The sequence below is a fragment of the Acipenser ruthenus genome, chromosome 35 (assembly GCF_902713425.1).
Source record: "Acipenser ruthenus chromosome 35, fAciRut3.2 maternal haplotype, whole genome shotgun sequence".
Classification (NCBI taxonomy): Eukaryota; Metazoa; Chordata; class Actinopteri; order Acipenseriformes; family Acipenseridae; genus Acipenser; species Acipenser ruthenus.
In genome coordinates, this window is record NC_081223.1 from 3005713 (window position 1) to 3023526 (window position 17814).

General features: G+C 48.1%; 1 protein-coding gene across 1 annotated transcript; it reads right to left on the reverse strand.

Annotated features, from left to right (window-relative positions):
* Nucleotides 1-7: 7 nt before the first annotated feature.
* LOC117965128 (methanethiol oxidase-like) lies at nt 8-11225 on the reverse strand. Its single transcript, XM_059007295.1, has 12 exons — nt 11007-11225; nt 8846-8899; nt 7608-7720; nt 6860-7045; nt 6495-6615; nt 5420-5602; nt 4770-4951; nt 4518-4596; nt 4095-4216; nt 2984-3076; nt 2577-2695; nt 8-1126 (listed from the first exon to the last, which is right to left on the reverse strand). The coding sequence occupies exons 1-12, from the start codon at nt 11008-11010 to the stop codon at nt 964-966; spliced, it is 1419 nt and encodes a 472-aa protein (XP_058863278.1). The 5' UTR covers nt 11011-11225; the 3' UTR covers nt 8-963.
* Between the last annotated feature and the right edge of the window lie 6589 nt (nt 11226-17814).

Here is a 17814-nt window from a genome sequence, read left to right on the forward strand (position 1 = left end):
ACAACAATACTTCTTCATCTTTATTATTATTTCATTACATACAAATGAGTGAATTTGTGAAGTGCTCAGTGTATGAAAGCACAGTGTTTGGCTTCTGATTGCTCAGACTGTGTGTAAAGCAGACTGATCCCTGCGCAGAACTCCCACGTGCAGACCATGTGCAACTCCCTTCAGTAACCCCCGTGTTACCGGCTATCGTGTGTCTCTGTGAATGATAAATGATTTGAGGAACGTAGCGTGTGAGTGATCGCAGTGAAGAGACGCAGGGCCAGCAGGAAGGAATGTAGGTGGCCGTCTCAGAATGTCAGTCTTGTGGGATACTTAAGAGCTCTCTTCTATAAATTCCTATAAAAAGTAGACTAGTTGCTCGTTCAGGGGTGATTCTGTACCCACTTATTAACAAAGCGACATACAATAAGGATGCACTGAAACGTGGTTCAGGAACAGTCCCGATTACAATTTAGAGCAGCGCTATTCAGGGTCGGGTCAATTCCTGCTTTTCAATTCCAACACATCACTGATCCCAGTTTCAATTGGAAGTGGAATTGAAAAACACGAATTGACCCGACCCTGGCGCTATTAAGATCATTAAAATAGAGCCCCTTGACTTCTACTCAAAATAACCAAGTTTCATCCAATCGGATAAGCGGTTCTCCAGATAAATGATCCACCAGCAGGGGGAGATAAAGAGACGTGATTCTTCAGGGAGCTGAACTGCAACCCTGAGAGAAGGCACAGAAACCACCAGCACTTCACAGGTTAAGGGATGGAAAGAAGAGTCCTGTTGCACAGCAGTGTCACCCATTCTAGGTTTTAAAACAAGCTTGGTAACAAGCTCGTGTGTCTTATTAAACTCAGTAAAACCAAGAATGGATCAAACTGCTATGCATCCATAGATTAATGCAACATTACAAAAACAAAAATTGCAAAAAATAGTATGAATGAGAGAGCTGCAGTGAAGCTTCACACCCAGATGTCGGAGCTGCAGTCCCCCCCCGGATAGCGCACCTCGTGGGCCAGCGCCGGCCCGCCCGGCTCCTGCCCGAAGTCCAGCAGGAAGCTCTCATTGAGGCGCAGGCCCCCGGTCTGTGTGTCCACGTGGATCTGCAGCATCACCGAGCCCTCCCTGGAGAGGAGAGGAGAGCGGGCAGGTCAGAGGGTCACAACGCCTACAGTGCAGGGCTGGGGTGAGGAGGGGAGAGCGGGCGGGTCAGAGGGTCACAATGCCTACAGTGCAGGGCTGGGGTGAGGAGGGGAGAGCGGGCGGGTCAGAGGGTCACAACGCCTGTAGTGCAGGGCTGGGGTGAGGGTCACAATGCCTACAGTGCAGGGCTGGGGTGAGGAGGGGAGAGCGGGCGGGTCAGAGGGTCACAACACCTACAGTGCAGGGCTGGGGTGAGGAGTGTGTGAGGAGGGGAGTGCGGGTGGGTCAGAGGGTCATAACGCCTACAGTGCTGGGGTGAGGAGGGGAGAGCGGGCGGGTCAGAGGGTCACAACGCCTGTAGTGCAGGGCTGGGGTGAGGAGGGGAGAGCGGGCGGGTCAGAGGGTCACAACGCCTGTAGTGCAGGGCTGGGGTGAGGAGGGGAGAGCGGGCGGATCAGAGGGTCACAACGCCTGTAGTGCAGGGCTGGGGTGATGAGGGGAGAGCGGGCGGGTCAGAGGGTCACAACGCCTGTAGTGCAGGGCTGGGATGAAGAGTGTGTGAGGAGGGGAGAGCGGGCAGGTCAGAGGGTCACAACGCCTGTAGTGCAGGGCTGGGGTGAGGAGGGGAGAGCGGGCGGGTCAGAGGGTCACAATGCCTACAGTGCAGGGCTGGGGTGAGGAGGGGAGAGCGGGCGGGTCAGAGGGTCACAACACCTACAGTGCAGGGCTGGGGTGAGGAGTGTGTGAGGAGGGGAGTGCGGGTGGGTCAGAGGGTCATAACGCCTACAGTGCTGGGGTGAGGAGGGGAGAGCGGGCGGGTCAGAGGGTCACAACGCCTGTAGTGCAGGGCTGGGGTGAGGAGGGGAGAGCGGGCGGGTCAGAGGGTCACAACGCCTGTAGTGCAGGGCTGGGGTGAGGAGGGGAGAGCGGGCGGATCAGAGGGTCACAACGCCTGTAGTGCAGGGCTGGGGTGATGAGGGGAGAGCGGGCGGATCAGAGGGTCACAACGCCTACAGTGCAGGGCTGGGGTGAGGAGGGGAGAGCGGGCGGGTCAGAGGGTCACAACGCCTGTAGTGCAGGGCTGGGATGAGGAGTGTGTGAGGAGGGGAGAGCGGGCGGGTCAGAGGGTCATAACGCCTACAGTGCAGGGCTGGGTCACACTGGCCCTACATCACTTTTTGGTTTCATATGCTCTAGGGATGTTGATTTCTAATAAAAAAAAAAACATATCGGAGCACTCTAGTAATCCTAACCCCATGACCGGTACAATAACGCTTTTTCCTACCAGCTTGATTAGCCCCAGTGTGTAGGTAACAAGCTCAGGGGTGTCTTAAACTCATAGTAGTACCAGGAATGGATCAAAGCACTGTGCAGTGGGGTCTCATTCCCATCCCTGCTGTATGTCTGTGATGAGATCCTGACCAGCTCTTACTTGACGAGGTCCGGGTAGAACTGCTTGTCCCAGCCGCTGTAGAGGGACGTGGTGACGTACAGCCGCTTCCCATCCAGGCTCAGCTGGATCATCTGGGGACCGCCCTGGACTCTCTTACCCTGCGCCAAGCCAGACACACAACAGTTTAATAAGCAATACGTCTCGAGAGCGCTGCACCGAAACCACCATCCATTTATCAGCATTGAGAAACACATGCCACAAGCTGGTACAAAATTGAATACAATACCTGGCTTGGACATCACCATTAACCCAATTTACCATCATAGAAACATTAAGAGATTTAATGGTTAAAAAAAAAGCGTTCCCCAAATAAAAATGTTCCATTCTTAAAAAAAAGAAAGAAAGAAAAAGGATTTAACCTTAGGAAGTGTGGCTGCAATCCCTACCTTGACCACACAGGGCGCCGGCTGGCTCTGGAGCTCTTTGTCTTCCAGCACCTTGACTGGCCTGTCATTCAGAATGCTTCCTCCCAGGAACACCTGAGGACAGGAACACGATGACATCACTACAGGCAGCAGCCAGCAGGGCAGGGGCTGCTTTGAGAGCGCAAGGCTTCCATTACTGTCTATCTGTTTACCACACGGGTGACTGATGTTAACATTTACAATTCTCTGGTCTAGACTGACTCTACATTGATTCCTGTTTCAGTCGTCAAATCCTGGTGGCTCTGCGGGTACACCAGAGTGCAACCATTAACCTGTCCCCCTGCAACACTGCTGCCCCCCGAGTGGATATAATACATGAAATCAGTAAGACATACAACTATGGGCAAAGGCTTTGCATCACCCTGTAGAATGGACATGTGAATCATAAAATACTATTATTATATTACAATATTATTTGTAGTTTCTTTGATTACATGATGTTAAATAAAAGATCTAAATTATGTTCAGTGTTTTTTTTTTTGTTTTTTTTTTAATGATTCTAGGCAATGCTAAACTGCTGTGCAGAGCTGTAGAGCGGGAAGTGGTATTTCTCGCACACAAAGGTGCAGCTGCGCTCACAGAGAAGACATGTTTGAGAGCTCTATTGAGGCCACAAGGATGCTTTAAGTGCTGTTTGGAATAGTCCCCAGAGTGTGATGACTGAAACAGAATGACAAACCAAGGATTAGCAAGAAGTGCACACGAGTCAGTGTTCAGAAGCCCCTGCACAGTTTACAAGAGACACTGATACTTCAGTGTGATACTTCAGTCACACATCATGGGTTAGAAATTAATGCATTTCTCAATATTTTGTCGAGAGCATTCGCCAGGAGGAGAAACAGTCTAAGGATGGCAGCGTATCAAGACATGCTCCCTCCTGCAACACTGCTGCTTTACTGTTCTCTCAACTCGTGCAATCAGAGCGCTGGCGTTGTTGCTGGACGGAGCGTGATCTGGATACACTGCAATTGAAAGAATGACAGAATAATCTCTCTCCTGGCAAACGTTTCAGTAAAAGTAATTCCCCAGTTTATTTAACGGTGATGTGTTTCAAATGTAGTGGTTGCTTTACCTGCCCCACCAGTCTGGGGTTCCTGCTGTCTGTTATATCGTACTGACGGATATCCCCGTGCAGCCAGTTACTGAAATACAGGAAGCGGTCGTCCAGAGAGATCAGGATGTCTGTGATGAGACCTGGAGAGAAGGCACAGGAACACACTTGTCACTGCGCTGGAGAGCTGGAACAAGCACACAACACAAACATTGCCGAGGAAAGCCCTTACCAAGTTGCATCGCAATTGGAAAAATGTAAATTCAGCCGTTCATGTGATCGCCCCCATCCTCCCATCCTGAAATACCCAGCCAGAAGTCTGTCAATTGCTTTACAAATGACACAGTTGCTACCAATGCACTGAAGATCAGGAGTCAAGGATACTCCAGTATGAGAAACGCTTCTTGCTTATAGACTCACTGTAGCTCCTGTCCCAGCACTTACCAGGCATCTCCGGGAGGACCCAGCCTTCCACCTTCTTACTTGGGACACTGATCACCTTCTCTGCAGCCCAGTCTCCCTTCTGGTAACACACAAGAGCCGGCATTACTAACCAGACTACCAGGAGAGTCCCACACGTTCTGCCAGAGAGTCAGTTTCATTCAAAGTCCAAGTCCCACATGACATTCGCTCAGAGTTTGTTAGTTAGAATACTGTTTATTTATTTGACTGTATTTGAATGCAGCGGCCCGATACCTGGGTTTTGTAGAAGCGGAACACGTTGGAGTGGAGCGCACAGCCCACGAAGCCCTCCGTGGCGTCGGGATTGTGGAGGAATCGGATCTCCAGCGGGATCGCCCCCTCCTCCCCCAGATCCAGGGACTGGATCCGGGTTCGACTGCTCCAGTCCCAGACATGAATGTGCCGCCCGTAGTGACCTGCAGTGACATCACACCAGAGCTGCAGCCACACTCAATGAGACCAAGGCTTTGAAACACATCCCTTATCATTGACTGCTCTCGCTGCAGGAATGGCAGTAAAACTCCTATTGCACAGGAGTTTCACCCAGTCTAGGTTTTACTACGAGCTTGATTAGCCCCAGTGTGTCTAGGTAACAAGCTCAGGTGCATCTTATTATTAAACTCATAGTGAAACCAGGAAAGGATCACACTGCGATGCAATGGGAGTCTTATTGCCATCCCTGGTATGAAATATCACAGCTATCTTAACAAATGAATTGTTGTTGTTGTTAAGCCTGGCTTCAGCCATCACACCGTGAGTTTAAAGCCCCTGTGGTCTATACAGAGCTCTCAAACATGTCTCGTCCTCAGTGCAGCCGGTAAGCTGTGGACTGGGTGGCGCTGCTGTGCAGTGGGCCTCACTGGTGCCCCCAGCCCCGCGCTCACCTGCCTCCACGTCAGCTGGTTTGAACCCGTTGGCCAGGGCCTTGGGGGCGCCCCACTCAGTGCTGATCATCACGTTGTGACGTGGCTGGTACCAGAAGTCGTATCCGAAGGGAGCCTCCTCACCGGGCTGGTTCCAGCACCCTGTTACCTCAAAACTGTCCCCATCCAGCAGGACGAACCCCCCTGCATCAGAGTACAACAAACAGCACCGGCACACTCAAAACTGTACAGCAAGCGTTCCAAAATATTTATACTGTACAGCAACGTTCCAAAATATTTATACTGTACAGCAACGTTCCAAAATATTTATACTGTACAGCCAGCGTTCCAAAATATTTATACTGTACAGCCAGCGTTCCAAAATATTTATACTGTACAGCCAGCGTTCCAAAATATTTATACTGTACAGCCAGCGTAGAATATTTCAGGTTTTTTTTATGTCCACCTGTTAAAGACATTATATTTTCACCATCAGTGAATTATCAAAAGTAATGATGTAAAAATAACAACTGACACGTGAAATGTCCCCATGTACTGGACAGAGCGATCTTTAGCAGAAATATTTCTGATCTTTGATGCAGCTGGTGTCTTTTTTCAGTGAATCATTTACCAGAAGCAAACTAAACCAGCTGCCAGGTTCCTAAATGCAGTGCAACAGGCAGCGCTTCAGTGAGGCAAACGTTAGCTTATTTATTTTCAAGTGATAACAAAATATGCATATTTACACTATTGTTTCAGAAACGTCTTGAGCACACTGAAATCACATTGAGAAATCTCAGGTTTGCGGTATCACTTCAGCCACTCTGTAGGTCGTGTAAATAGATAGTTATCTTTATGTTCATTACAAGATAAGCAATGAAAACCACGTGCAAGCTTTTTTTGGGAGGTCTCGTTTGCTACATATCTAAACTGCTCAAAACAAGTGCGCACGCTAATGTATGAATGTATGGATTATCTTTAAAATCAGCAGCTTTATCAGATTGTACAGAGAGGTCTCCTGTCAGGTCCACAGAAGGCATATTAAAGCTCCAGATGTGAGTGATCAGGGTTTGAACCCCGTGGAGCTGCTGCTCACCTTTCCCGTTCCCCGCGGGGTCCCCCATGGTGCTGATCATCACCTCTCCGGTGGCCAGGCAGTGGGAGGTGTGCGGGTTCGCCAGGTTACACTTCCAGAACAACTCTGTGGGCTCCACGATCTGGGGAAGGAGTTCAGATGCTTGTGTTTAATTTAGTGCAAATAGCTGAACACACAATAAATATATTTTACATAAAAAAGTCATTGCTTTATTTGGAGGGAAAAATGGCATCCGGCGCATATGCTCTCATGCATTTCATGTTCCGGATGTCCCATATAGAAGACTTTTTTTGATCCGTCACTTATGAGGTTTGTGTGCATAAAAGGGTTAATGACTTCCTGGCAGTCACGCCCCCTGCTGGTACCTTGTGTATTGTGGGCGTTCGGGGGGCGGTGCCCACATCCACCACATAGATCCGGGAGGAGATGAGTGCAGGCAGGATCAGCTTGTCTCGTTTCCGGGAGGAGTCTCCGAAGCAGCTGCTGCAGGCGTTCCAGCCGGAGTGGTGCAGCTCGTCACGCAGGTTCGGCACCGGCAAGCGGTGGATCACCTGAGCACAACGGAAACAAGCAATCAACAAATACAGTGAGCAGGGGAGCGCAGGGGGAGTCACACAGTCAGGGGAGCGCAGGAGAGTCGCACAGTCAGGGGAGTCGCACAGTCAGGAGAGCACAGGGGGAGTTGGACAGTCAGGGGAGCGCAGGGGGAGTCACAGTCAGGGGAGCGCAGGGGGAGTCACACAGTCAGGGGAGCGCAGGGGGAGTCGCACAGTCAGGGGAACACAGGCAGTCAGGAGAGCTCAAGGGGAGTCACACAGTCAGGAGAGCGCAGAGGGAGTTGCACAGACAGGGGAGAGCAGGGGGAGTCACACAGACGGGAGAGCAGGGCGAGTCACACAGTCAGGGGCGTGCAGGAGTCCCTGAGTGAACTTGGTTTCAGGAGACTAGGTTCCAGGCCACTGCACGGCACACCAGGGGAGACTTGGAGTTTGATACAACAAAGCTGCCTCAAACTAGGTCTCTTGGAAGCAGGTTTCAAGCCGCCAGTCCTGAAGTGGCTTTGTGTTTCTCAAGAAGAGACACACAGCGCTGAGAGGGGATGGGGACAGGTACCTGGCAGTAGGTCAGAGAGCCAGGAAGGACGTCCACTGTCGCCAGGTAGTCTGGTTTCTCGATGCCGGTGTTCCGGTAGATACAGGGAACGTAGACAATCTCCTCCTGTGCACCTGAAACCAGCGCAACACAAAACCAGGAAACAAACCTGCAAGGGAGCAGCTGACACAGGGCTTTGCCCCCAAACATGCACAGATTCACACCTCTCATCCAGAGGAGCTCACAGTCTCTGCACAGATTCACTCTCCTCTCATCCAGAGGAGCTCAGAGTCTCTGCACAGATTCACTCTCCTCTCATCCAGAGGAGCTCACAGTCTCTGCACAGATTCACTCTCCTCTCATCCAGAGGAGCTCACAGTCTCTGCACAGATTCACTCTCCTCTCATCCAGAGGAGCTCACAGTCTCTGCACAGATTCACTCTCCTCTCATCCAGAGGAGCTCACAGTCTCAGCACAGATTCACTCTCCTCTCATCCAGAGGAGCTCACAGTCTCTGCACAGATTAACTCTCCTCCGGAGGAGCTCAGAGTCTCTGCACAGATTCACACCTCTCATCCAGAGGAGCTCACAGTCTCTGCACAGATTCACACCTCTCATCCAGAGGAGCTCAGAGTCTCAGCACAGATTCACTCTCCTCTCATCCAGAGGAGCTCAGAGTCTCAGCACAGATTCACTCTCCTCTCATCCAGAGGAGCTCACAGTCTCTGCACAGATTCACTCTCCTCTCATCCAGAGGAGCTCACAGTCTCTGCACAGATTCACTCTCCTCTCATCCAAAGGAGCTCACAGTCTCTGCACAGATTCACACCTCTCATCCAGAGGAGCTCACAGTCTCAGCACAGATTCACTCTCCTCTCATCCAGAGGAGCTCACAGTCTCTGCACAGATTCACTCTCCTCTCATCCAGAGGAGCTCACAGTCTCTGCACAGATTCACTCTCCTCTCATCCAAAGGAGCTCACAGTCTCTGCACAGATTCACTCTCCTCCGGAGGAGCTCAGAGTCTCAGCACAGATTCACTCTCCTCTCATCCAGAGGAGCTCACAGTCTGCACAGATTCACACCTCTCACCCAGAGGAGCTCAGCAGAGTCTGCACAGATTCACTCTCCTCTCATCCAGAGAAGCTCATTCTCTCTGCACAGATTCACTCTCCTCTCATCCAGAGGAGCTCAGAGTCTGCACAGATTCACTCTCCTCTCATCCAGAGGAGCTCAGAGTCTCTGCACAGATTCACTCACCTTTCATGGCATCCAGAGGAGTTCTGTACCCCGGACCGCATCCTTCACACTTTGCTATAAAGAAAACACAAGCAGGATGCAGTTAGAAGAGGTGCAATGAGAATGTTTAATTGAGGCTCTCAGAACAAAAGCTGGAAACGTTTCTCAGATACGAATGAGCCTGGCTGTATCCAGGGGTTACCGGGAATGTAGTGGAATGACCTACTTTGTCTTAAAGTGATAGCCACACAATATCACCTACAGCTCCTTTCCAATATATTCAGTATTTTGGATACTGCAGCAGTGCTGTAAAATACCTGTCCCCAACCGTCCAACTGTCCTAGTGCATTCAATGTCCCTCTCCCTCTCCCATGCTGGTTCGCACTAATTTCAGTCCCCCGTGCTTTCTCTCTCAGCTAGACAGGCAGAGAGAGTTCTGTTACAGATGGAAACTCAAACACATGGTTTCCACGCTGGCCCTTCAGAGCTGTGTTGAGTGCGCACTGAAGCGAGACTCACAACCTGCTTCATTCACGCTTCAATGTGTCTGTGAGTGACACCGACTGCTGGACTGACTTCCCAGTCTGCCTTCAATACTACCAGAGTAATATTACCCTGCATTACAGTGTGGAAAGAAAATGAGCCACATTGAAATACACGCTTTCTTAAAAACCTTCACACGGCAATAATTCCCTGGCCACATTTAAATTGCATCACCATGAGATCAGCGGTGTATTCATTATTTCTCTAGTGAGTTTCATCCGTCTTTATTAAGCGTCTTGAAAAATAAGGCTACTTACTTTTTTTGTGTTTTGATCTCCGACTTGCATGAAGATGTGTTTTATACAGAACTGCAGTGCAGAGTCGAACCCAGCTGTAGTGCCGTAGTGTGACTGCACTGAAGAAAGCTGAACTGCACCGAATCTGGGGTGAGTTTCCAGTGTGAACAGAGCAGGGCGCTAAGCCATATGAACTGATCCTGGATTGGATATCAGATTCAGCTCCTGGGGGGAATTCTCTACAAAACGTGACAGCAGTAGCACTATGCCCATGTTCAAGTTAATATTTACCCTCGAAGGTCTTGAAGTGTTCCTGAACAGGCTGCAGGATTTCACACACAACGCAACACTTTCCCTGGATTTCTGCTTCGTTCTACGTGTTCCTGCAATACCTCCATGTATTTTATTATTCTTTTATTTTTAATATAAGCGTGATTGTTTTTTTATAAACATAACCCAGGTCATAAATCAGTTTTGACCACGGGCGCTGGAACTAGGGACCCCTGGCTTTGCATGGCTTCCATACAGGTTTACAGTTTTGCTCAATGGCTTTCAGCACCCCCACTTTAAAAATGGTACCAGTGCCCCTGGTTTTGACGCGTTATTTTCGTTTCACATCGACTATGCATCGGTTCTTGACGTCACAATGTCTTGTGAATTCACAACAACGTTGGCTTCTCGCCAACCTGTTCAATCAGAAACATTTCATTGGTTCCCGACGCCTCGCCCAAAATGAAGTACAACATTTTGATTGGTTCATCTGTCCTACCTGCTCGCTGCAGCACAGGTTCAGGGGGGCGGGGACATGTTTATGTATACCTTTACAGTGCCATTATACGTCATTATACGTCACGAATATTCATGAGCATGTTTTACATGTCTTAGCCTGTTCAGTGACACTAGACTCAATTCTGTACGTTTGGTTCTGGGTTTGGAAGATTATCAAGTCCTCGTTTCAAAAATAGAAGTTAATTTGAGCACTTAGAAAATGTGTTTTAAATTGAATACAGCGTATAAAAATGCAGCACTCAAAATTACAATATATTTATTTTAGAAAATAAAAATAATAGTTATTTAAGAGCCATCTTTGCACACGCTAGAAAGCCAGCCAGGTGTCCCTCGGTTAACCTATTTCAATGTATTGTTTTCAAGCTACTGCACACATGCAAACACTGAAGTAAAGCTGCGCCCTACTTTGAAGATCACGTTTACCAAACAGCAACCGCTATTCCAAAATAATCCGTTCCCAGCAACGCCAAGACTGTTATGTGCAGCCGCGTTTCCGCCAGTAAATGAAACTCTTAAAACGACTCATTTTATAAATGTAAACGTTTTTCATACACTTACGTTAACGGCATTTCAATGTATCTGTTTTGGTTATAGTGTAAGATTCCAGACCTTACCCATTTCTGAGGTGTCCGCGTCTCTGTGTCAGTCTTGAACCACGTCTCCGGCGGGTCTGTAACTTTCTGAACCGGGATTCGCGTCAAACTCCGCTTGGCAGACAGTAACCTCTCCGCGCTGAGTTAGTGCTTCAGTAAACAGTGAAGTTCATCTGTCCGGACTGTGTTTATAAGGGTTATCTGAAGGGCGGGGTCTGACGAGAACGTTATTCTGGAGCCCTCGAGCTGGGGTGCAACCAAGGGAACATTTATAAAATTGGAAGTTAGCCCAAGAGTTACAGAAGAGCATCTCGAATTTGCTGCAGCAGACAGCTGCTGGTCTGTTTCACAGAGGGATCTGAACTCGATCAGCATTGCTTTTATTATTCCATGATGGATGTTAATTATATGTAGTCTTTGCTGCAGTACTAAAAAGGCAGATAGCAGTTCATCTCAAATTGAACACGACTGGATGGAAGACTCCTGTTGCAGAGCAGATTCACCCATTCCAGGTTTTACTAGGAGCTTGATTAGCCACCCTGTGTATAGGTAACAAGCTCAGGTGTGTCTTATTAAACTCACAGTGAAACCAGGATCAAACTGCTATGCAATGGTATTTCCAAGCCTCTGATTGCGGGGTGTTTTCGAATGGGGAGGGAAGCTGTGGACATGCAGCCAGTCACCCTGACTTTGCACTTTTCAGAGGTTTAAAATATGTATTTGTTTGTATTATTTAATGTGTCTCGGGGGTTTGTGCAATCCTCATGCTAATAAAATATAATTGTTTAACAAGCTCTTCCAAGAATGCGTCTTTGAAATATTCACGGGTTACATCCTGATAGGAAATCCTCATTCTGGCAGGCTGTGTCTCTCATGAGTATTCCCATCTGGACTGTCTGCCCAGTTGTGTGCAGTTCCAGGTTTGACACGCATTCTTCTAACCCCAAGACCATAGTTTGCAGTAAAGAGTGTGCATGCCGAGTTTCCAGTGAGCCAGATATAATTTGATCTTATTTGCCTCTGTTTGTCTTGTATTTTATAACTGCTTTTATAAGAACATAAGAACATAAGAACATAAGAAAGTTTACAAACGAGAGGAGGCCATTCGGCTCATCTTGCTCGTTTGGTTGTTAGTAGCTTATTGATCCCAGAATCTCATCAAGCAGCTTCTTGAAGGATCCCAGGGTGTCAGCTTCGACAACATTACTGGGGAGTTGGTTCCAGACCATCACAATTCTCTGTGTAAAAAAGTGCCTCTTATTTTCTGTTCTGAATGCCCCTTTATCTCATCTCCATTTGTGACCCCTGGTCCTTGTTTCTTTTTTCAGGTCAAAAAAACTCCCCTGGGTCGACTTTGTTCAAGACTGAATAGATTCAATTATTTTAGCATGTCTGCATACAACATGCCTTTTAAACCCAGGATAATTCTGGTTGCTCTTCTTTGCACTCTTTCTAGAGCAGCAATATCCTTTTTGTAACAAGGTGACCAGAACTGGACACAATATTCTAGGTGAGGTCTTACTAATGCATTGTAGAGTTTTAACATTACTTCCCTTGATTTAAATTCAACACTTCTCACAATATATCCAAGCATCTTGTTGGCCTTTTTTTATAGCTTCCTCACATTGTTTAGATGAAGACATTTCCGAGTCAACATAAACTCCTAGGTCTTTTTCATAGATTCCTTCTTCAATTTCAGTATCTCCCATATGATATTTATAATGTACATTTTTATTGCCTGTGTGCTTATTTGTAATGTTATACTCTGTACTGTGATACTCTGTACTGTAATATTTTATAATGTGGTATTTTGTGCTGTGATATTTTGTAACACTTGTAAGCCGCCCTGGATAAGGGCGTCTGCTAAGAAATAAATAATAATATTTATAATAATATTGCAAACTTACAAACTGAACACAAAAGACACTCACGACTAAAACCACACAGCAGGCATGCGAATGGAAATGGTGTAACTTTATATTGAGAGGAACGGTAGATGTTTTTAGACTTGTTTTGTCAACATGGAAATATAATAAGGAACACATTTATTGTGACGTCTATATCATTTATATTAAATTATTTATTTCTGTTTTAAAATTGAACATTTGCCTGCAAAAATACTATATCTTCTTTTTATATAAATATATAAAAAAATGTCTGGCATGCGTGGGATTTGTTGAAACTATAACCTTCAGTTTACAGCATGTTGCCTTAACTGTCAGTGCTACACGATTAGTTGAGACAAGCAGCATTTTGAAAGATGAAGTCAGCCAGCTGAGAATTCTGTGGACTCTGTTATATTTTTGCTATTTTTCGAGTCATCATTCATCTTCATCATCATCATCATCATTCTGAGATTATGATCTTGATGTTGGTTTCCTGTCAGTGTAACGCTGATTCTGTGACAGAGAGCGAATGAATCCTAGTCAACAATCTCCCTCTCTTTGTATTATTGTTTCGGGACTGAACCCTGTGGTTTATAAGCTGGCAATACACATCGTTGTGTACAGCCAGCCTTGTTATTTAACCTGTTACAAACCAGGAAACAGAAAGATAAAGAACTGTTTGAACCGTCAACTTTGTGTCTGTCGTTGTTGGAGCACCTGCATCACCTGTACACCTGCGCACTGCAGCCCAGTCGATCACAGGTCCCTATTGGCACAAGAAAGTACGGGTCCTCTTGATACTGGTTAATGAGAGTAACACTATTTGTCGTCCCCACTGGACAAAAAGGAACGTACATTTTTCTGAGACTTAGCTATGCTGCAGGATAGCCTATATATTTGGTAAAAGTAAAACATTAACAAATATGGACATGAATACATAAATCAATACATAGACATTTATTTCTCTCTGTATCTTGATATTTATTTATTTTTCACTATCATATAAACACTGCCATTTAATACTGTATGAAATGAAAATAAACTCTCAACAGTTCTTGTTCAATTGTATATTAGTGAAGATTTTTGTACATAAAGGTCGTAATGCTTTCATAATTTACTTTCAAATTAAAAAATATATTGTAACGACCCGGGCAATGGCTTTGTTGCAGGACTTGTTTTCTGTTCAGTTTGTCTTGTCTGTCTTTTATGTTACATGTATTGTAAGGGGAACGGGTCATGGCTATACTTAGCATGGGAAGGGGGAGTGAGTGAATGAGAGGGGAGAATGTGCGAAGAAGTGATATCTGAAACAAAAACACATTGGAAATGTGAAAAAAACACAAGTTATCAAAAGAGCCCAGCCATTTAAAGTGGAGATATCAAACACACAAGCCAAGTTAGTAGAAACAGTTGGTGCAACCTTGGCCCCCATCTATTTTACAGTGGTGCCTATTTGCTTTGTGCTGGGCAAGGTTGCCCCAGTGGTTTCTTGAAACTTGGCTTGTGTGTTTGATATCTCTACTTTAAATGGCTGGGCACTTTTATAACTTGGCGTTTTTTCACATTTCCAATGTGTTTTTGTTTCAGATACATTTGAGAGATTACAATGCAGACATTTACTGTTAAAAAACAAACCCGTCAGCAGAGTATGGTTACAATGCTGCAATTCATACAAGCAACAAAATCCAGTATAATTGAAATTCACATAATGTGAGTTTCTGTACAGGGCTGCAGTGTTGAAGATGAAGTTAAAACAAGGGTATTCTGTAACTGCAAGCCACTGATCACAGACAGTGTGAAAGTGCACTGAGCCTAAAGTAAGATGTTTGTTCCCTTTCAATTCGAAGACAACCACCAATGACATTACGTATGGGATAATGCCTACCCATTGGGTAGGTATTGCTGAGCTCTCTATACCAGAGCTGTCAATAGGCCCCTTCCTGAGATGATGCATTCGGTCCCATCCACCGAGGGTATAAAACTGTCATCCAAAGGAAGCCATTCCTCTTTTTCCTTCTCAAGACGGTACGGTAAGACCTCTGTGTTGAGCTGAGTGTGTTGATAGAAAAGAGCTTCTTGAGTCAAATCGAGTCGATTGTATTTCCCTTGCATTCGTGCTGAAAGCTGGCTCGCCGCTTTCCCGGAATCAACGACTTTGAAAAGACAGAGCCTTTTGCCTTTCTGTCTTTCAGTGGCCTCCTCGCTTGCGTGGTAGGCCGCTCTTTGTCATCTGTCTGTCGTGTGTGAGCGACGGTCTGTGCAGTAACCCGCAAGTGGTTGTCTATTTCTTTCTGAGAGTACACAGTTCCTCCACGGGACTAGGCCTTCCCGCATCCCCGTTGTCAAGTAGACCCTGCCGGCTGCGTAGGCTCGCCCACCTCGGTGAGTTGGGCCTTTTAAACAAACAGTGTGCTCTCCCCTCTACTATCTTTCTACTGTGTTTTTGCTGTTTGCTTCAACTCGCCCACTTCGGCCTTGTGTCCCCCTGGTACACGCTACGCGCTGACCAGGTGTGTGTGACTGCGCGGTTAGGGTAGGCACATTTGCGTAGCGCACCCCCCCCGGTGCTTCGGTACCGCAGCGCACGCATAGCCCTTGATACTCAGGTATCTCGGTACACAAGTGCTCAGTGCATACAGCACACAGTGCCCAGCGCCACAGCGTCAGTGCACAGTCACAGCGCTGCAAGAACGCACGATGCTCCTCTGTACACGGAGCTCTGGATACACAGTGCACACGGTGCTTGGCCACTGCCACAGACCTAGTGCAACAGCTCACAGTGCTGCACAGTACTCGGTGCACGTAGTGCCACGGTACTTGGTGCGCACGGGGCTCAGCATGCATGGTGCAAGCGGTGCACACGGTGCTTCTTCGTGGGGCAGGTCGAACTGCTGACGAGCTCCTCAGACGCAGATTGTCACCAGGACAGTTCCAGTCCCCACAGCTCCGTTGGGTGACCTAAGGCATCGCCTACAGGGCACACCAGCAGCAAACAACCGGGCCCAAACGGCAGGCAGAGGGAACGCAGGACATGGCCAGTCCACACACCAGCGTCACAGGAGGCATTTCCAGGGCCAATGCCCTAGACAGCCACCCCAAACTGCCCTGCCGCAGCTTCAGCAGCCCGAGCAGGGTCTCTGAAGGCTGGCGGCCTCAGACCTCCTTTTTGGCACAACAGCTGCAGTACTGGTATTCTTGCACCTCGGACTCCTGGGTGTTCGCCACCGTGCAAAACAGTTACACACTTCAGTTCCGCTTGGGACCTCCTCCCTTTCGAGGCATCTTAGACCTGAGGCTCCTCAACGGGTTCTTAAAAGAAAGGAGTTTCCAGATGGTGACGCACCGTCACATTCTCCAGTCCATCCGGTCGGGCGACTGGTTCACCACCGTGGACTTACGGGACGCGTACTTTCATGTTCCCATTCGTCCAGAGCACAGGAAGTATCTCTGCTTCTCTTTTCAAGGAAGCGTTTACGAGTTTGCTATGCTGCCATTCGGCCTCTCCCTAGCTCCTCGTACGTTTTCAAAGTGCGTGGACGCCATCCAGGCCCCCCTGCAGCTGCAGGGGATCAGAGTAATAAACTATCTCGACGACTGGTTGATCTGGTCCCAGTCACGGGAGGGAGCACTGGCCCACACGGCGGTCGTAACAGAGCATCTGATGAGGCTGGGCGTCACCATCAACGATGCAAAGAGTCGGCTTACACCGGTGCAGTGCACGACGTACTTGGGGCTCCGGCTGGACTCAGATGACAGAGTTGCAGCTATCCAGTGCTGCCTCTCCCTGTTCCAACAGGGATCACAGGTTAGCCTCCTATTGTGCCAGAAACTATTGGGTCTGATGGCCGCAGCCATATCCACCATTCAGCTGGGTCTGCTTCGCATGCGCCCGCTACAAGCGTGGCTCAATGCGTTCCACCTCAACACCAAATGCGACAGACACTGTGTCTCATGCGTGCTCGGCAGCCCTACGTGGTGGAAGACGTCCTCTCACCTGCGCGAAGGTGTGCAAATGGGAGTAGTGTTGAACCACCAAGTGATGACGACAGACTCCTCCAACTTGAGTTGTGGAGCAGTCTGGGAAGGACATCCCTGCATATAAACATGCTCCACCACTTTCTCCCAGTGCTGATGGGCACGCATGTGTTTATCCGGATGGACAACACGACAGTGGTGGCGTATATAAACCACCAGGGTGGCCAACGGTCCCCGGAGTTGCATTACATGGCCTTCATGCTATTGACATGGGCTCAGAGGAACTTGCTGTCCCTATGGGCGACGCACATTCCCAGAGTGGTGAACTGGGCAGCGGACCCCCTCTCCAGGAAGGGCCCACATCCGTGACCCCAAATGGCCCAGGAGAATCTGGTTTTTGACCCTGTGCCAGCTGTTGCACGGCCAGCCCTGGGAGATTCCACTGCGCATGGATCTCCTCAGTCAGGCGAGAGACTCTCTTTGGCACCCGGAACCGGGCAGGTTCTGACTATGGGTCTGGCCCATGAAAGGGACCGCTGGTTAGCCCTAGGGCTATCAGATTGTAGGTATATTGCAGAGTGTTAGGTCAGACTCCACTAGGTCCTTGTATACCTATAAGTGGAGGTTTTTCCAGGCTTGGTGTCTGGCTGGAAGCCATGACCCAATATCTTGCCCTATGCCAGTCATCTTACAGTTTCTGTAAGACCTGCTTGATGCTGGAAGGTCACCTTCCACTTTGAGGTGTATTTAGCGGCTATCTCTGCTTGCCATGCTCCCGTAGATTCAATGTCTCCGGGCGCACATTTTTTGGCTACCCATTTTCTTAAAGGTTCTCTGCGATTATGCCCTCCCAAAAGGACTGTTCTCCCCGAATGGAACCTTAATATTGTACTGGAGGCTCTCATGAAGGCCCCGTTTGAGCCCATACACTCCATAGAGTTGAAGTACCTGTCTATGGAGACAGCCTT

Excerpts from the sequence above, each read along its gene's own strand:
- LOC117965128 (XM_059007295.1), bottom strand. Across the intron at positions 6,616-6,859 it reads GAACGCCCACAATACACAAG|ATCGTGGAGCCCACAGAGTT; the intron begins GTACCAGCAGGG and ends CTCCTTCCCCAG. Across the intron at positions 4,217-4,517 it reads GGTCCTCCCGGAGATGCCTG|GTCTCATCACAGACATCCTG; the intron begins GTAAGTGCTGGG and ends CCTTCTCTCCAG.